The following is a 21,261-nucleotide window of genomic DNA, read 5'->3' on the forward strand; positions in this document are numbered from 1 at the left end:
CAGCCACTGGCTCTGTGCCTTACTCTTCTCATCTCAAAAACAGAAGTTACAATAATAAGGGCTTACTTAAGATGACCCAGTAAGTGGAGGATTCAGGTCTTACTAGTGCAAAGCCTGCGCTCTTACTTGAAAAAAAAAGTCATTACTTCAGTGTGAAAATAACCAGAGCTTCACTGAGATCCTGGCACTTTCAAAACACTCAATAAATATTTGTAAGTGAATGAATGATTGAATGAATGAACAAATGAATGCTGCATTGTAAAAAGGAGTCCTAGAGATCGCTCCCTGCATTTTGGGGTTCACAAAATAGTATGAATTTCATTGTAACAGACTTTATCATCAATTCTTTCAAGAAACAATTTTGACAAAGTTACAGCATTATTGGACTAATGCTCTCTGCATATTCATGCTTTGTCACTCTCAAGTTCACTACAGAATAGGTTACTACAGTACTAAGAATAATAGTGCCATCTAGTGACCCTTCTAGTTATTGTCTCTAAAAGTGCATATGACAACATCGCTTGCTCTAAAAACGATTGACCCGAGATTAAGGACAGAGAGTGATGTATGCAATTTGTAATCTTCCCCAGATTACAGAAAAGAAAACTTTTCCCAAAATTTCAGTATGTGATAAACTTTCTCATCCTCGTTCATATTTCCCAGATGACAGCCTATTCACACCAGATTTTTCAGTAGTTTACATATGTATATTCCAAATAATGGTTTTTTATCTTTTAAGACCCTTCATTTTTGTTTAGATCTTTCAGTTTTGAGATGCAACATTGATGCAATTATTTTTAAGGATAAACTATTAAATATATACATTGATTGTAAGACATTTTGTTTTCAAAAACACTAAAATGTTAAAAAAATTACAATCAAGAAAATTCTTATTCAAGTATTTATTCATATATATGCTGAATTTAAAACTTCATTTTTATCAGGAAAGATGATTCATTAAATGTATAACTAAACATAATTTCAATTTTATAAATATTAATGGCTTTCATATATATGATATATAGTATATATACATTTATAAATGAGAAAAAGATGTTGATCAGGCTACAGGCATTATCTAATTAGGAAATTATAGGTTTAATGAGAAGCACCCTCACTCAAAAAGCTTAAAAGCTAGTCATGGCTCAGACACTGTCTACTTTATATATAAAGTTGAGCAAGTGGGGTAACGTCTATAACTCAGTATTCTCACCTGTAAAATGGGATAATGCCTACCTTATCCACCTCCTAGAGTTTTGAGGATCAAATGCAATAATGAATGCTTTTAAAATTCCTGTACAATGGTAAGAAACCAGTGGTGTTACTTTCAATAATTATTTTTCTGAGAGGGCAGGTTCGGGAGCTCGACTGACTGGACTCAAATTACGGTCCCATTGGTTCCTACCTGTGTAACCTGGGTAAGTTACTTCTCTGCGCCTCAGTGCTTTATCTGTAGAACAAGGATAATTAAAACAAAACAAAACAAAAACCTACCTCAAAGGCCAGTAGTGTACATGCTTAATACAGAGCAACCGTTCAGCATAGTTTTAACTACCTGAGTACAAACACACACACATTCCAATTGTGATGGCCAAGGCATCAATTATCAATTTTAGAGATCATTACTAAGTTGTTCTCAAAAAAGGAAAGATACTAAAATAGAGTTTTCATCATCATAATATTTATTGAACCAGAGAGGAACAAGGTCCTAGCTGAGGTGCCTTACAGTGTGTGCTGGATTCCACTACTCTCTTTATAGATACTATGGATGAAACAGAATGGGTTACGTCAGGTCAACATAAGGCATTCAAGAGACAGTTTTTCTTGTTTTTAATCTTGAAAACTTTTTCAACTTCCCAATCTTCTCGAATCTGCCTTTAAGCAGAGCAAAAGAATAAATGCAGTTAAAATGATGCCAGAGAGCTGGTGACAAGAAAAGGCTGAAGCAGAGTAAATAGGTCAGGCAGCAGAGCCACCTGCGCGACCATCTGGAGACCAAGCCAACCTCTTGACTTGCCTGGACCATAGTGGCAGCCTCCTAACTGGAAGTCTTCTTGCTGCTACTCTTGCCCTCCATTCTATACTCAGCAGCAAGGTTGAGTTTTTAAAACATAATTCACATTTCTTCCCTGCCCAAAGCCCTATGATTCTGCACATAGACCACGCAGCAAACACCATCCTTATGTCCTTCCCTTGAGCTCTCCCAGTGCTTCTGCCAGTGCCTGCCTTGGAAGGACTGTCCCCTGTGAGTGGAACATCCTCCCTGACCTCCACACGGGGACCCTCTTCTCATGATTCAGATCTCACCTCAGAGGCCCTCTCTGCACTTGCTCAGTTCTGTGTCCCACGATAATTAGAGGTGCCTTCCTGATCTCCCAATAAGGAGCTGAGCCCCAGGAGGGTGGCGTCCTTGTTTGTCCTATCCCCCCAGTTATCCCCAACAGACAACAGTGCCTGGCACATAACAGGTGACTGATAAGTATTTGTTAATGACAGTCAAGATGATCCCAGTATGCTTCCCCTTCTCCTTCTACACACGGTGATTCTGGTTTTGACACTGCATGTGACTTAACACTTGGAAGTAGAAAAGGGAGCCAGATGTGGATTCTTATTCTTGTGGGACCTCGGACAGGTGCTTTGGCTGTTCTAAACTTCAGCTCTCATATGAAAAACAGGGATATTACTTGCCCTACTTACCTAATGGGCGGTGAGGATTAGGTCATAAGTGCGAAAACTCTTATGAACTGCAAAGCACTTCTCGTGAACTAGACCACGAGAGTGGAACTGCTCTTTTTAAAGATGATGAAAAACCTAGAAAAATTAATTGATAGCAAGGATTTGCCTACAACAGCAAGCTCGGAAGCACAAATGTTAAACAACGTGTAAATGCATCGATTTTAAGGAGATAAAATATCAATACATTTAAGAGGGAATAGGTGTTGAACAACGTTGGGAAATTTTTAAAATGGATTTTCTTTTTTTAGGTTTTTCTCTCCTACTTCTCATATTGCTTGGCCTTGAGGATGTTAAGCGAGCTCATAGCAGCCTTGTCTGTATGGTTTTCAGACCTTCCATCCAGTCTACACTCTACACTATGTGAACCACCTTCCAACTAAAGGCAGTTGGAAGATTATATTGCTTATAATCTTTGGTCCTCTATTTTTCACCTGGATAGAATTTTCTGAAATTCTATTCCAACAATCAATGTCCCCAAGTTATTTTAAATTTCAATAATGACTACAAAACTATGTTAGAATGTAATGGAAATATCTTGACCTTTTAGGCATTTGGGGCTTTTCAGAGACAGCACAGTGGTCCCAGAATCCACACTCTGGAGTGGGACGCCCTGGCCTGGAGTCCCAGCTCTGACAGAGACTCAGATCAATCACTTGACTCCCCGGTGCTCAGTTCTTCCCCTTGAAATACAGGGCTAATAAAATTCTATCCCACAGGGGTGCTGGGAAGAGTCAATGAAAATCGTCTACATGTAATGCTTTACACACTGTAAATATTCAATAATAACTATTCTTTTCTTCAGAATTTTGCCTCATGTTCCTAGACTCAAATCAGTAAAACATTCAGTGTTTTCTCAGATACATTCTATATTTAACATTCAATAATTTAAACATCTGACTTACCATAAGCATGAAAGAAACTAAGGTACAACTAGTTTTTACTGTATAATGATGTTAACTTATACTGAAGAACACTGTCCCATACATGTGAACAATCAGTTTTACTATGGAATCTGAATTATACGAACTTGAAAATCTAAAAAAAGGACTACCACCAACTACCAGTTATTTAACTTTCCATTATATTACATTTGAGTCAGCATAATCTTTATTTCAAAATAGCATTTTTATTATATAAAAATGTAAAAATCCAGCAAAACCAGAAATACCAGATATATTTTCCTGGGCTTTCACATTTGTCGATTTTTATTCCCAATCCTTTTTCTCAATACAATTTACAACCTCATCTCCATTTGCAGTCTGATTATACAAGTGCTAAGTGGCAGAAAGGTCTAGAATAAATACACCGAAAAAGAGGCAAAGCTGTGAAACTAAGTTGCATGCAACAGGTCTATGAGGGGGGAAGTGAATGGGAAATAAAACAGAGTAAGACAAAGTAATTGGAAAGTTTTAGCTCAAGTTCTTTTCAATCATCTTTGTCTTTCGCTCCATGTTTAAGGATGCGCGTGAACTCAATGTAATTGAAATTCCCCTTTTTGTCAATAGGTGCTTCTCTATACAGCTCGTCCACTTCCTCATCCGTAAACCGATCTCCCATTGTGGTCAGCAGCTCTCGCAGGTAATCCTCCTGAATGGTGCCTGAAAGGCAGCAGAAAAAGGGGAGTTGTGAACACCTCCCGGCACTTTAATGATTTGGTTCTCAACTAGGTCAATCTTACAAGATATTTCAGAACATACATACTTACCTGAACAAAATAAAGCAATATATAACCATATCTTTATCTTTTCCTATTATTTTTAGAGTTCTTTATTAATATTAGATTAAATCATTTACAAAGTCAGTTAGTAGATCATACGCTTACAAAATTAATTTGAAGCCAGTATTTTCCAGAGGAGAAAAAAATACCTTGTATTTCAGAGATATTAAAAAAAAAGGCAGATACCCAGAATAAAAGGGCAGCGTTGCCAAGACCAAACGTGCACGAAGGCCGGTGCAGTTTGTTTTTTTTTTTTTTTTTTTGCGGTACGCGGGCCTCTCACTGCTGTGGCCTCTCCCGCTGCGGAGCACAGGCTCCGGACGCGCAGGCTCAGCGGCCATGGCTCACGGGCCCAGCCGCTCCGCGGCATGTGGGATCTTCCCGGACCGGGGTACGAACCCGTGTCCCCTGCATCGGCAGACGGACTCTCAACCACTGCGCCACCAGGGAAGCCCCCGGTGCAGTTTTAATAGGTAGCAAGGGGGAAGCAGGAAGGAGGAGGCGAGGTGTATGTGAGGCGGCGATGCGCGTGGCTGAGCAGAGGGTTAACGCACAAGCAAAGGGGAAAACGAGAGAAGTCAGAAAACGGAACAGCCGGGCTTTCTTCACACATTTTTAAATAATAAGGGAAAAAATGAAGATTTTAATTGTCCAAGTTAGTTAACTATACTTTCTGGTGAAACTCAAAGTCTCTTGAAGCAGTATACTGTCTAAGAAACACTATTTAAAAGACAATTCTCCGTTTGGCTTTCAGGAAGCTCAGAACCAGATTCAAAGATTAACACCACAAACCATGTAGCTTTATGACCTACATACCTGTGTTCTAGCCATTCTTGGTCGACTGTCCTATTGTAAATGATAGTTTCCCTCTACTCATTTTTAAAAATTTGTATTTTGCCAATCTTCCTCATTCCCTAAAAAGTGTTTCATAGTAGTCTGGAATGAGGCTGGGCATAAACAAAGAGTGCTCACCAGTTGCTTCTTCATCAAAGCAAGCAAAAGCGTTTCTGATGACATCTTCTGGGTCTGTGCCATTCAGCTTCTCCCCAAACATGGTAAGGAACATGGTGAAGTTTATGGGCCCTGGAGCCTCATTCATCATGGCTTCGAGGTACGCGTCAGTTGGATTCTTCCCTATAAAATTGCACATTTTAACATTTAAGGACAAGGAACTCACTTCAATAAATAATTATTCTGTTATTGTTATGTTCCCCAACATATTTTTAAAAGTTACATCACCATCACACGAAACTAATATTTCAATTAACTTACATTAAGAACATTTAAAAAAGACAATTTTTAACAACATAAAAAAATCTTTGATACATCATAAATAAAATGCATCCTGGGCTTAGGTTGAATACTGTCCATTCACTGATACTTTCTGCAACTTTTCCTTCACTATTTTTCATTAAAAATAAAACAAACACATGAAACTATGAACCAGGTAATGCCACATTATTACATCTTGAATGCTGATAACATTAAAGACCCATCAGGGCATTTCAATACTGGTTATTTAAAAAATCTAAATATTCATATTTCTAACTTCAGTAAGTTGCCTATAATTGGTATGCTTCAAACAATTTATTTATAAGTTGGTCATTTAAGCTGAAACTATTAGGTTGGTTTAGAACTGGGAGCTCATTTTATTTATTTTTAAAATTAATTAATTAATTAACCAATTTATTATTTATTTATGGCTGCATTGGGTCTTCGTTGCTGCGCGTGGGCTTTCTCTAGTTGCGGCGAGCGGGGGCTACTCTTCGTTGCGGTGCACAGGCTTCTCATTGCAGAGGCTTCTCTTGTTGCGGAGCACAGGCTCTAGGCACGCAGGCTTCAGTAGTGTGGCACGTGGGCTCTAGAGTGCAGGTTCAGTAGTTGTGGTACATGGGCTTAGTTGCTCCGCGGCATGTGGGATCTTCTTGGACCAGGGCTCAAACCCGTGTCCCCTGCACTGGCAGGCGGATTCTGAACCACTGCACCACCAGGGAAGTCCCTGGGAGCTCATTTTAAACAATGTTATGTTCTATTTGGTTGTCAGACATATCCCCAGATGCTGTTTACTCGTATTGCTGAAATATAGTCTTGTTTAGTATTGTTCATGATGGGAAATCTTTATCTCAGTTCCCACCAAGGACACTTCTTCCTCTTCCGGTACGGTGGTGAGGGAACTCCCCTGACCCTCCCCTCGAAGTTGGGAGAAATTCCCCTGGAATGGCCACATATGGTGGGAGTAACAAAGAGCTTCTCTTTGTCCTGGCATTTGTGAGGTCCACATGGTGCAGAAAAGCAGCACTGAACGAAGGGTCTGGAATAGTGGGTTTGAATCTCAGTTCTGCCACTGACTGTGTGCCCTGGGACAAGGTGGAAACTGTCTAGGGTTTACTTTTTATCTATAACATGGACTAGTTAAACTTGGTATCTGAAAGGTCCCTTCCAACATTAAGTTTGTATGATTCTCCATGAAAAGAGCATCTATGTCAGCATCTCACTATTATACCCAACTAAGTGCTAATGATAGTCAAATCTAGAATTATGGTTCATATGTAAGTTTTACTCCCGGGAATTTGGGTGAAATTTAAGTGCCGAGTTGGCATCTGTCTTACTGCATTACAACCTTCACTCATTATACCTATTCTACATATCGATTCAAAATTAGCCCAAAATTAATCTCAAGATTCTTCGAGTAAGTGAAAGTAGCTAAAAAGGACTACTTTTCTACCTCCAGATTTATCCCGACTCTCTTGTAGCAATTTTTGGGGGTAAAAAGTGTAACCCAAAGGTGTCAAGAGAACATGGGTATGAAAAAGACACAGGGATTTAAAATGAATTGGCTTAGGCTGAGCACCTATGGACCCATTCAAGGCATCTAATATAATTTGTTGATTTAAAAGGTAAATATGTATCTCTAAAGGCATGGCACTCCCCAAAAGTCAGTCTCTTACTCTACCATCACTCATTCATCCAACAAAAATTAACTGAGCATCTACTAGGACCAGGGGACAGGCTTGAGTGTTCAATCTTTGTAATACAACTCAGGCCCTCAATTCTCCTCAGTGGTCTTCTTCAGTAGTGACCTGCTCCCCAAAGGACACTTAGTACTTAGCTATTCAGAGTGTGGAAAACACTGGGATCCACCCCATCTGCAAGTCAACAAGTCAGATCAGTATCCTGACTCAACTCTCACTCTGAATAAAGGCAATGTTGCAAGACTCAACTCTCACTCTGAATAAAGGCAATGTTGCAAAATGTTAACAGCTCGTGAATCTGGGTAAAGGATGGATGTGTGTTCATTATACCGTTCTTTCAACTTTTTATAGGCTTAAAAAATTTCAGGGCTTCCCTGGTGGCGCAGTGGTTGAGAGTCCACCTGCCGATGCAGGGGACACGGGTTCGTGCCCTGGTCCGGGAAGATCCCACATGCCGCGGAGCGGCTGGGCCCATGAGCCATGGCCACTGAGCCTGCGCGTCTGGAGCCTGTGCTCCGCAACGGGAGAGGCCACAACAGTGAGAGGCCCGCGTACTGGAAAAAAAAAAAAAAATTCAAAATAACATGCTAGGAGAAAAAAATAAAAATAAAAGAGAGGAACAAAATCATGTGGTTATTAAAAAGAAAAAAGTAACAAATTCTCTCTCTTTGTCCTCTGGCCCTTGAACTGCCCTTTCTGGATCATGGTCAGACACAGAAACGTTAGAGTGCAGAGCCTAACTGTGGGCCATCCCTGACCTGTGCCCCCTTCCCTGCCTGTCATTCTGGCCTATCAAGAACACCCTGACTTGATACTCCTTTCTTCCAACTGTAAAATCAGTGACAATTCAGGCAGGACATGGAGGACTTTCCCCTCTTTCCTTCAGATCAAAACAACAAAATCATATAAGCAATAGTAAATTAACACCAACATAGCCAGAATGACAAAGGGCAGTTTATGTTTGCTTTAAATCCTGTATCTTTAAATGAAATATTGCCATTTGCAGCAACATGGATGGGCCTAGAGATGATCATACTACGTGAAGTAAGTCAGGCAGGCAAAGACAAATGTTATATGATATCACTTGTATGTGGAATCTAAAAAAAAAATTACAAATCAACTTATTTACAAAACAGAAACAGACTTACAGACATAGAAAACAAACTTATGGTTACCAAAGGGGAAAGGTGTGGGGGGAGGGATAAATTAGGGGTTTGGGATTAATAGATACACACCACTATACAAAAAACAGATAAACAACAGGATTTACTGTATAGCACAAGGAACTATACTTAATATCTTGCAATAATCTACAGTGGAAAAGAATCTGAAGCTGTACACCTGAAACTAACACAATACTGTAAATCAACTATAGCTAAATAAATGTGTAAAAATAAATGGATAAATCTTCTATCTTTACATTTTCTTTTAATTATAAAAAATATATATAAATTGTGGAAGCCCCCTTCCCTGTGTTCCCTTTTTTTAGGAGCACTGCCCTTCCTCCCTGAGATGGTCGTTATCACTTGTGACTGTCACCTCTGTCATATAACCTGTCCTCAACTTTTATTACTTAGTACATATTATTGTCCACACTTCCTGTTTAAGATTCTGGTATCTTGCCATCTAGTCATCCTCTGGTTTTTCACCTTGTAGACCTATCATATTTAGCTAACAGGAACGGAAGCCTGCCTAGCCACAGTGGCAGCCAGGCCCCCACCCCTGAAGGCGTATCCTCTTATGACAGGACAAGCCTCAGTATGATGCCTCCCACCCAACATCTCTCAAGAGGCCTTTGAGACCAGGAGATTAATACCTGTACATCACACAAAAAATAATTCATAAAATGCTAGTTATTTGGGGGAAGCAGGAATATTAAGAACATAAAAGTCTACCTAGCGAAGCAAGCATATCATGTAAGTCTTCCTTGTCGATGAAACCATCTCTATTCTGATCGATCATGTTGAAGGCCTCCTTAAACTCCTGAATCTGTGACTGGTCAAACATGGCGAACACGTTGGAGGTTGCGCGCTGGGGGCGCTTCTTGGTCTTGGTCTTTGCCTTTTTGCTAGACATGGTGGCCGTTTAATCCTAGAGTTAAAAAGAAAAGAACATAAAGCAAAACAGAATGCATAAAAACATAAAGCAAAAAAAAGAACTCACAACACCTAAAGTTAGTGAGTAAAAATATTTCAATGTATTGTAGAATTATTACTTTATTTGGGTAGGAATATACATATAAACTTTATTTCCAATGTCACAATTAAACAGCTAGGACAAAAGCAGTTTTGAAGAAACAGAATAGAAATTATTGATGTGGCTTCATCCCAAATTTCACAAACCTCATTTTTATTAAATGTGAATGAGTTTTAAAGCACGTAGCAATAAATCGCATTTACCCAGTGCTACTATGTGCCAAGCAGCAGGGGGCTCCCCTAAAGAGAAAGGCTCCAAAGCGGACATCTTACTTTCACAAGGATTGTCCCATTTAACCCTCACAACAATCCTATGCAGTAGGTACACCTTTTAACTTCATTTTACTACCAATATTGCATAACCTCTCTGAGCCTTGGTTTCTTCCAAAAAATGGTCTGAAAACCAGGGAACCTCACTCGACCCTCAGTTTTACAGCAAAACACAATATCTACTCTAATGCAAGTGAGAATTAAATGAGATAACATATGCAAAGAGACTAGTATAGTTACCATAAAGTACATGCTCAAAAGGCTCTCATTAAAAAAAAAATCAATGGGACTTCCCTGGTGGTCCAGTGGATAAGACTGCACTCCCAATGCAGAGGGCCCAGGTTCGATCCTTGGTCAGGGAACTAGATCCCACATGCATGCCGCAACTAAGAAATCCACATGCTGCAACTAAAGATCCTGCGTACCGCAACTAAATATCCCACATGCCACAACTAAGACCCAGTGCAGCCAAAATAAATAAATAAATATTTAAAAAAAAAATCATCAAAATGTATCTTCAGTCTTGTATCCCTTCTAGCTACATCCTCATTCCCCCTTTCCCTTGACAAAACTTTTAGAATAGTATCCTACTACTCAACTCTCTCCATTTTCTCATCTTCCCAATCGCTCCTCAATTCTCTGTAATACACCTTTAGTGGTGGCCCCTGATACTCTACTGAAAGCCACCAATGTTTTAAATGTCAAATAGAATGGACACTTCTCGATCCTTTTTTTTTTTTTTTTGGCCCACCACGTGGCTTGCAGGATCTTAGTTTCCCAACCGGGGACTGAACCCGGGCCCTGACTGTGAAAGCTCCGAGTCCTAACCACGGGACCGCCAGGGAATTCCCTTCTCATTCCATTTTTATTTGCAGTTTTAAATGATGTAAATAAATACAACACGAAAATACTCCTGGCTTCCGAATCGGAAAAATCTTGAGCCTGAATCTCAGCTTCACCATTTCTTGAAAACCCATGGACACTAGAATAATTGTTTGCTCCACTGTCTTATCCAATGTTCACAACTGCCCTATGAGGTAGGTACTACCTAGGTTTAAAAAAAAAAAAAAAATCAATGGCCCTTGTGTAGTAAAGAATTTAATTTTGCCCAAAGAGAGGTCTGGTCTCTGTCCTCAGCTCCTGGGAGGTAATCTCTAAGCCCTTAGAACGTTCTGCCTGGTATATCTGGGGTCTTGGGTCACACCAGAGAGTCTAACAATGTGATTTATCATGGGGGCTCTGGGTCAGGTGTTAATCAGCTTGGCCTCTAGAGGAACTGGAGACTGAAGTCAGCCTAGGAGTGGGGACAGTATCTAGGGGACAGAGCTGCAGTAAAAACTATGGCTATGAAGGGTCAAGCAAGCTCTATGCCAGGCCATACTCCATGCTCACCGTCACGCCTTGCTGCCAGGAGAGGTCAACACTGCCCATGGAAAGGACCACTGGAAGCTAAGCATTTGGAATTCTCCTGGACTCCATACCACGAGTCTCTTCCCTTGGTTGACTTTAATCTGAATCCTTTTACTGCAGTAAACCATAACCATAGGTGTAACAGCTTTCAGTGAGTTCTGTTAAGTCCTAGCGAATTACTGAACCTGAGGGTCGTCTTGGGGAACGAAACTTGGAATTGGTGTCAGAAATGAGGGTGGCCTTGGGGACTGGTTCTCTAACTCTGCAGCCTCGCAGTGTGAAAGCAGATGACTGGTGAGGGCAGTGGCTGGGCAAGGGAATTCTGGACCTGGGTCTCCGGGACTTCAGGTCTTGGACTTTTAACCTACATTGTTTTAGTTTGTTTGCAGTTTTTTTGTTTGTTTGTTTTTTTGCGGTACGCGGGCCTCTCACTGTCATGGCCTCTCTCATTGCGGAGCACAGGCTCCGGACGCGCAGGCTCAGGGGCCATGGCTGACGGGCCTAGCCGCTCCGCGGCATGTGGGATCTTCCCGGACCGGGGCACGAACCCCCCTGCATCAGCAGGCGGACTCTCAACCACTGCGCCACCAGGGAAGCCCTGTTTGCAGTTTTGAAGCACATCAGCCTTAGAGTCCTTACTTTAACATTTCAACTCCTTCCCCTGGGGGCATACATGGCCTGAGTAAATGTTAATTTCTTCTCCTTCCTGTAACTAGCTAGTCATGTGACAGTTATATTGAAGATTCAATCGGAGACAGAATGTGGTCCACTAGCAAGGCACCTGACTCTGCTTTAATTCTTCCTCACATTTCAAAACTGTTGGATTAAAATTTTTTCTCATGCTAAAAATTCTATGATTCTATTTCTTCAAGATTCAAAAGATATAAAAGACAGTAGATCTGAAGCCAAGAATTAGTTCTCTCCCTCAGTATCAGCAAACTATGTCTGCAATAGAGTCATTTAGAAAAACCTCCCAAAGAGAAAATCTTTATTTTTAAAAAATAATCAATTGTTTCATGCTAACGCTACAGCTAACCCAAAAGTATATTATATTTAAACATTTCTGAAGCTTAGTTGGAGTTCTCCAAGAAGCTGATGCCAAGAAGGGTCTGCACATGCAAGAATCTTTATTACGGAAAATGCCTGGGAGAGAGAATGAGGAGGTAGCCCAGTAAGGCTAGAAAAGCCATTATACCGTGAGCAAGTCTGAGCCCCCATTCAAAACCTGTTACAGAGCAGGTATGGCTCAATGAAATGACACCATGATCTCTTTAAAAAGAAAAAGTTAACGTCCTCTCTGTACTTCATTTAAAACCAGTGCACATTTATATTTGTATATAAATATACAAAGTACACACAGAAAATATCAACTGATAATAAAACCTCAGCTGAAAAGTGAGGCAAGGTTGTAGCAAAACAGTCAATCTAAAGAGAACTCTGGCCCCCAAAGAAACTACCACCCTCTCTGTCCTTAGCTTCTGAGATAAATATCTTGGCTTTCTCCACTTTCTCACTTCCCACTCATCACAATCTGGCTTTCTCTTCTCTATTTGCAAGTGCTTTCCCATTGTCAAACCTGGTCTAAGTCTCCTTGGACCATTCTGCTATATTTGACACCACTTTATCCCTCTTCTCTTCAGGCCTCAACAACTCTTGGCCTTGATGAACTGTAACAGTAGAAATGAACTGTCCCAATGGAACGAGAGCCCAAGGTTCCCAGCCTTTAACACTTTACACTCTAACAAGGGAGACTCCTGAAGATCACATTTAGTTTCAGTAAAATGCTGTGACATTTTAGGTGACACCAACCTCCTCTCAGTTCTATTTCTATGCCTGGTCCTCCTCCATTTTCTTGTTAGGCTCTTATCTTCTCCACTCACTTAAATATTCACGTTTTCGAGTATTCTCACAGTCCATGGCTTATTAAATTCTTTTCACTCTGTGTTCCTTGGATGATCTCATTGGCTCTCACTGTCCTGACAACACCTATGACTCCCACGTCCGTATCCTCAGGGCTGACCCTTCCCTTGAGCTGTGGAATCAAACAGCCAACTGTGCTTGTGAAAGGCACCCATTTTGATATCCCAGACATTCAGAATCAACGTGTTAGAAACAGAATTCATTATCTTCCCCTCCTAAACTTTCTCAACTTTCTGTTTCCTGTCAGTTAATGGCACCATCGTTTACGCCCTCACCAAGCCAGAAACGTGCAAGTCATCCCCGACTCATCCCTCTCACTGATGAACCAAGCCTGCCTCTTAAAGATTCATCAGATTTGCTCATCTTCCTCATTCTTCTGCCACCACCCTATGCTGGGCCCTCATCACCTCTTTGTGTAGAATATTTCGATGGCCAAATAACCAACCTCCATGCTTTTTGGTCCCCTCTAGACTATCCTTTATCTTCCAGCCAGAGGTGTGTAAAACATGAATATGACCATATCATTTCCTTTTGAGAAACTGTCGGCTCTCCACTGCCTATAGGCCAAAGTACAAGTTCCTGAGCATGGCACACACACCTTTCCCTGCTCTAGAATGACCTTTCAGCCTCATCGCTAGCCATTCTCTACTTTGTACTTTTCCTTCAGCAACACCAAACTACTGGTACTAGTATATGCCCAAGGCACCATGCATGAGTTTAACTCATGTATTTGTTCTCGCTATTTTTCTAGCCCCCAAATGCCTTAGGACCAGAGAGAATTAAAAGTCTACTCAACTATGGCTACTACCATTTGCTGAGTGACTTCTATGCTAGGTACTCGGGTGCACTAAATTCAACACACCTGCTTTACACATGGACGAACTGAATATCAAAATATGTTAAACAACTTGCCCAAGGTCACCTGGTGGCAGAGCTAGAAACCAACCCCATTTGTTAAGGGTGATTTTACCTATATATTTTTTACTTCATACAATTCTGCTAGTTATTTTTTTTACCACAAAAAAATTCTTAAACTTTCAGTACTTACCAATATAGTCCAACACTGATTTCTGAGTAGCTGCTTTCCTCTAAATTTAATTCCTAGTGAAACTGAGTTTTCAAATAAATTCAAACTATGCTGGGGAAACCAATGTATAGACTAGAAGTGCACAGCGGAATGGGAAGAGAATAAGATGTGAATGGCCCTCCCTGCAACCGTGCAATGTTGCAGCCCTGGTTCTGGGTTTTTTCAAATGGCAGTATTTCCTATCAGTCATGGTTTTGGTTTGACATGGTAGGTAAAGGCTTGAAATCTTTACCTAAGACTGTGAAATTACTACTTGACCTATAAATATTAAAGGAAAAAACCCCACCAAACCCCATCCTTAGTTACAAAAAATATCCATTTAGAACATAGCATATAAGGTAATGAATAAGCTTTAACGGGAATAAACAGAAGTCTTACTTCCTCTTCAAAATTTTTATTTCATTATTTTTGTAAATTTCTGATATAGAGTGAACTAAAGGTTACATGTAGTATTTTTAGAGGTTAAAGAAGGGCAGGGATATAGGAATACCGGTATTATAGGTAGTTGTGGTGTCAACATATTTAGGTCATAATCTAAATTTTTTCAAAATCACCTGCTATACTGATATGCAAATCAAAACATGGGCACTATAATCATTAATAAGCAGAAACTGCTTGTGAACTTCATCCAGCCTATATGGCTTTATTGGAAGCCTGGAAAAGATGCTCATGGAGCATATTCTATTAGCTACCTATGAAACATCTAAGTCAGCTAGGTGCTGCTACCACATGGCGGGTAAATACGGCTCTCACAACAGTCAACCTCTGGTTTCAATCTTGGCTGCACATTAGAATCATCTTTGAAGCTTTTTTTTTTTTTAAGTCTTTGTTACAATATTGCTTCTGTTTTTTATGTTTTTTGGACAGGAGGCATGTGGGATCTAGCTCCCTGACCAGGGGTTGAACCCACACCCCCTGCATTGGAAGGCGAAGTCTTAACCACTGGACTGCCAGGGAAAGTCCCATCTTGGAAGTTTTTAAAAAGTGATGTCCAGGTCCTGGTCTAGTACAACTGAAACTGAATGTCTACAGGTGAAGTCTATGAATCTGTATTTTTAAAATGCAGCAGGTGATTCCAATATACAGTGACGGTTGAGAACCACTGAGTTAAACACTTAGAAGGCACTGACCGTGGTTCTGAGTTCTTGGTTAATGCCTTGTAATAACAGATTAATAACAGAAAAACAAACACACATTTATTAACATGTATACCTCATGTATACATGGGGAGATACCCAGGGAAAATCCAACTCTCAGAGGTGGCTTAGAACTCTGGCTTAAATATCATCTTCAGCTGAAGTCAAAAGAAGAAAGGCATGTGTGGAGGGGAGAGGCTAGGTATGGAAGGTTAAAAGCACAGTATAAACAAGGGTAAGGCTTCTCTAGCAGATTTAAGTCACGCCCTTCACCATTAAGAGTCTAAAGTTGTCTCCAGAGAGTAACCTTTGTCCTGCCTGGTAGAGAGGAAAAGAAGAACACCTTTGTAAATGTGTGTCCTGCTTTTAGGCACATTGGGGGAGGGCAAAGAGCCTTTCTTGTGTCTGCTTTCTTCTCAATTGCCTTCAGCTCAAAATAATCTTCATGCCAAAGTGGCACATCTTGGGGTGGCATATTCTGCCACCCTTCATAACTAATAGGATATTGTGAAAATGATGGAGTGCGACTTTGTCATAATATTGTAGATGTTGCAGGTTCCACCACGCTCTCTCTCAGATCACTCAATCTGGGGAAAGCCAGCACCAGGTCTATAGGGTACTACACAACTCCACGGAGAGGTCCATGTGGCAGGGAACTGAGGCCTCCTGCCAACAGCCAGCACCAACTTGCCAGCCAGGTGAGTCAGCCATCTTGGAGGTTGATCCTCTTTCAAATGACTGCAAACCCAGCTGACATCTGGACTGCAACTCCAGGAGATCCTGAGCCAGAACCAGAGCTGCCCAGCTAAGCTGCCCTGGAATTCCTGACCCTCAGAAGCTCTTTATTGTTTTCTTAAGGTGCTAGGTTTGGGGGTAATTTGTTATATAGCTATAGAAAACTAATAAAGCCGTTGTGTTTCCTTGGCGTCTTTAATATTCAATAGGGCAATGCCTTTATTTCAGAATTATAGCCAAAGAAATTTTAAAACCTCAAAGGGGCCACAGCCAAGTTTGCACTGGGTAGGGAAATTTTCTGTTCCTTGTTAGCAAATTTTGATTCCTTCTATTCAATTTCTCTCCAAGTTCTGTGGGTTCCTCTTCTAAGTGCAACAGTCACCCCTTCTTCAACATTCCCATCACCCCCTGGATATGACTCCCCAAAATATGGCTTTTCTCTATGGTCTACCCATGGTTCAGCATAAACTCCACTGGACTCTCCCCAAGAAATCCATAACAAAAAGTACCTGGAACAAAGAGTACTAATAAGAGTGCTAAATATGTGCTAGGCACTGGTCTAAGCATTTCATATGTATTAATATATGTAATTCTCACAACAACTTATTACATAGGCACTGTTATTATCCCCATTTCTCAGATGAAAAATTAGGGCGAAGAGAATAAATAATCTGTCTGCAGCCACAGCTAGAAAAAGGTAGAGCTTAGATGCAGGATCATACTCAGGAAGTCTAGCCCAGAGCTTGCACCACTAGCTCCGAACATCCTGCATGTAGGCGGCAGAATTTCTCCACCATGAAAATGTGGAGAGGTGGTTGGGGGTAAGAAGCAAAGCCACCACATCTAAAGTGCGGAACGGGGAAGGAAGACCCCAAAGCTGCCGGCAATGAAAATCATCCCTAGATATATGCTGTCTTCGAATCTTGGGAGAGGGACAACCGGCTCCATTTAGGGGATCCTAGTCCTTTTATCTTTCCTAAGCCCAGCAACCCTCACCTGGGACCTGTCCTTCAGAAGTTGCAGTTCCTCTTGTCCACAGAGTCTCATTAAAGCATAAATGCATATCGAGTAGGTCATCACAGAAGCTGTTTTATTCAACAGAGCCAAAACAAACAAGAAGCCGTGCACTTAAACATGAGGAACATCCACCTAATGCTCAGAGAAAATGGGTGGCAGCAGGTGAACCCCTCAAGTGACCCTGGGCAAATTATCTCACCTCGCTGGGTTTCAATAATAAAACGAAAGATAACCTGTAAGTTTCTTTTGAATTCTAAAATGCTACAATTCTTTTCTTACCAAAGGACCACTGCAAATCCGTCCGAAACCAAGGCTGCCAAACTAATCCTCTAAACACCCCTTTCTTCATCTCACTCCCTTAGCGAAGAATCCAAAATGACTCCCGAATGTCTCTTACGTAATCTTTTATTTCTCATCAAGTTTGCAAGACATCCGTGAAAAGGCCCCACTGATCTACCTATTTCCAACTATTATTCATTACAGTTCTGTTCCGTTCGGGCTGGTCTCCCCACCGTCTCCTTTTCACACGACACAATTCACACCTTTTGAGCTTTTGGTCTTGTTACCTCCTACCACAGATACAGCCAGAAATATTAAGTTCTCCCCACCAGGGCTAAGTCCAAGGCCTTCAATGAGGTCCAGATTCTCTTTTTCAGAAAACCTTTCCTGATTTTTGCTATTTGTTCTCTTCTTCAGTCAGCACGAATGAAGTAAATCTTTACAAGATGCAAGGTGCTGCGAAGAGTCACAACTCCTATGGAAATCGTTATATTTAGCCGGTACCAACTCGGAGCTCCGGGCAAGAACCACGCACCAGCGGACCCCTGTGCCCCCAAAGCATCCAGCCCTGTGGGCGAAGGAGACACCCAAACCCACCTACCGGGCCGGCGGGGAGCGGGGCTGCGGCCGCCGAGGCGCCAGGTGTGTGAAGCCGTCGGGTGACGCAGCGCAGGGAACAGGCCGACTCGGCCAGCAGGGCGGTTCCCCAGCCCGGTTCCATCCGCCCCAACCTCCCGTACCCTCGACGTCCAGGCCCGGGCTGGCCGCGGCCGGACCTCCTCGCCGACCCTCCCTGCCCCACCGACAGGTCCCGCAGCCCCCGCCCCGCCCGCAGGGACGGTGGCCGGGGTCTGGCGGCGGCGAGCGGTCAGAGGGGCGGGGCACCGGGGCGGCCCCAGGGGTGTCGCGCGCGGGGGGCGAACGCCACTCACCGCGGCCGGACACCAGCACCAGAAAATGGACTGCCTGCTCGAGACGAACGAGGCGAAGAACGCGGGGCTTCAGCAGGTCTGCAGCGATAGAGCAGCGGCACCCGCACTTCCTGCCTCGGGAGGCGGACCGGAAGTCGCACCGGAAGTGGCGGCGGGATCCAACTCTGGGCGGGGGCATGCGCCGCGGTTCTCGCTCTGCTCGAGGCCGAGTCCACCTTGTCCACCCGGGCGCGGGGCTGGCGCCGACGACCACGGCCTGGGGTTTCGTGGTGTTTCTCGGGCCGTGCGTTCTGAGGCAGGCGCAGCGCGGCCGGGGCGCCGCGGCCCGCTCTCCTCCCCCGCCGCTCGCGGGGGGTCCCGCGGCCCTTCCGCATTCCCGGGCCGGCTCAGGGCCGGCCTGGAATTTGACCCGGCTTGGCGGGCGCGAGCCCTCGAGGTTTGGGGGTCTCCGGGTGCCGCCCACCCAGGGCTGCCCGAGTTAGCAGGTAAAAGTAGACCTCGCCTGGTTACACTTGAACTTCAGATAAAACGAGCAATTTTTTAGGTTCCGACCCGCGCCACACTGGGGAAGGTAAGAAGGCTGCGGCCGGGTAGTCTCCGCCTGCTTTACAGACCTCACGCCCAGACCGAGTCCTATCATTTACCCCTGCCCCTCCTGTTTTACCCCTCAGATTATCAGGTTTACGCCCTTACCAGGCCACGGCTGGTGACGGTTTCCCCTTTCAACCACAGGAAAGCTTTATTCAAGTTATTTGCTTTCCTTTGGTTCGTTAAAGACAATGCAGATTTACACACACACACACACAAACGCGCACACACTATATAATGCTCTTGGTCAAAACCAACCACGAAGCTCCATAATTCAATTTTTGTTTTAGATATTGTTTGTGCCTATAACCTTCAAGTTCCCTCACCTTGGAATATTACAGATAGATACTACTATTTACGGATAATGGAAGATAGTCAACTTAATAGCAAACCTTCATTGAGCACTTGTGATTGCCTGAACGTGTGCGGGATGCAGGGAGATGAACGAATAATCCAGTCTTTTATATTCTAGAAAAGTTAGATGAGAAATTAGATATCTTTGATCAGGAATTCCTAGATGGTAGGAACCATGTGTTCAACACTCTATAGCAGTAGTTCTTAAACAGTAGCACCAATAAGAAAAACCTCGGAGCTACTAAAAGATTCTGGAGCCCAGCCCCAGGTATTCAGATTCAGTAGGTCGAGGGTGGGGCAAGAGTCTGCATTCCTAATAAGCCCCAGGTGATGCTGATACCGTGGTCCTCCTCGGTGTTAGCACTGCCCCAAGGTCCTTAACAATGCATTTTCTCAATAGGGTTTGAAACCAATGGCTGAGAAATCATATCTGGTTCTAAAATATTTACTCTTTTCCTTAGCTGTAGTCTGCCCTTCGGTCCAATAATTTAAGTAAATATTTTTCCACTCCTGAGAACATTTTGGCTTCTGAGGTCTTTGTCAGAGAGCTCTTCCAAGTATGGTCTATTACTATACCATAAGCCCTCACCCTGGCCACCTTACGATCATAGCTGAGACACTCTGTACTTTGACTTTGATCTCCATATTTGTTTCTAGAACTGCTTTCCAACACAATGGTCACTAACCACATGTGACTATTTAAATGTAAATTTAAGTTATATTAGACACATTTTAAGTGCTCAGTAGTCACATGTGACCTAGTGTCCTTATTGGACAGCACAGAGAGCATTTCCGTCATCACAGAAAATTCTACTGGATAGCACTGTTATAGAAAAATAATCCTAGGGTATAGTGTTCTCTCTAGATTCAAAAGAAAAACTTATTTATTAATGAAAAGCTGAATATCTAAATACCAGATAATTCTTTATTGTAGTCATTAAAAAGAATGGTTTAAAAAAAGGTAATATACTTAAAACTCAAAACAAAAATGGTGGGTATGCCAAAACCTGACAATTTAAGATACATTAAACTAAAAAACAAGGTGTATATTCACTACAACTACAAGATGTATGTAGATAAATGTGGAAGAGAAGTTATGATGCCTAATATTCGAGCAGGCACATATAAACCTAGGATGAAAAGATACAGGGACTTGGGAAAACTGGCTGTTTCTTCAATATGGGATTAGCTTCAGCAATGCCTTTCAGGACAGCAAAGATAAAAACCAGGGTTGCAGGGCAATCAAGAAATTGTACACTTAAGGAGGATCTAGAAAGACACAAACTATTCTGGCATATTGGACCTACTCAGGAAATCTAAAATAAACTATTTGAGGATCTACTTGGTACCAATTTTATGTATATTCTCATTAAATGCTCATAACAACCCTTTAATTAAATTCTAGTTTGAGACAATTTACTATCAAACCACTATGGACCTTTCTCCTAACCTCAGCTTTTAATCTCCAACTACGATTAAACTCCTATCACCTACCCTTTCCCGTTTTCAGAAGGAGCAGTATCCATTTTTGTTTTTCTAAGAATCTTACAACATGTGATCTAGGTTCTATCTCTTTCTAGCTCCTGCACATCATTCCTTTGGTTTCACTCATTTGCTTACACTCATTTGCCTTCTTCCTCTGTCTACAGACAGGCTTGAATCTCTATAAAGAAATGCTCTTTGGTCCTGCCTTCCCTTCAAGCCTCTCCTCACTGCCCAACAGCCCCTGCTGGTAAACAGAATAACCACTATTTGAATACCTACTGTGTGCCAGACCCGTTTAGCTTTAGTGTTTCTATTTTCACAACAAACGTGGAGGGTATTGTCCCTGTTAAACAGGTGAGGAAACTGACTCTTAGGGATGGGCGACCTGCCCAAGGACACAAAGCTCATCAAATAGCAGGCATTATTCA

The 21,261-nt window shown here is 42.2% G+C and overlaps 1 protein-coding gene across 1 annotated transcript; it reads right to left on the reverse strand.

Annotated features, from left to right (window-relative positions):
- Positions 1-3,459: 3,459 nt before the first annotated feature.
- Positions 3,460-18,526, reverse strand: LOC307062276 (myosin regulatory light chain 12B). The gene is made up of 4 exons (XM_079717928.1): positions 18,407-18,526; positions 9,321-9,516; positions 5,426-5,587; positions 3,460-4,334 (listed from the first exon to the last, which is right to left on the reverse strand). Exons 2-4 carry the CDS (start codon positions 9,499-9,501, stop codon positions 4,162-4,164), a joined length of 516 nt encoding a protein of 171 aa, XP_079574054.1. The 5' UTR covers positions 9,502-9,516; positions 18,407-18,526; the 3' UTR covers positions 3,460-4,161.
- Between the last annotated feature and the right edge of the window lie 2,735 nt (positions 18,527-21,261).

The sequence above is a fragment of the Hyperoodon ampullatus genome (genome assembly GCF_949752795.1).
Source record: "Hyperoodon ampullatus genome assembly, chromosome: 13".
Lineage (NCBI taxonomy): Eukaryota > Metazoa > Chordata > Mammalia > Artiodactyla > Ziphiidae > Hyperoodon > Hyperoodon ampullatus.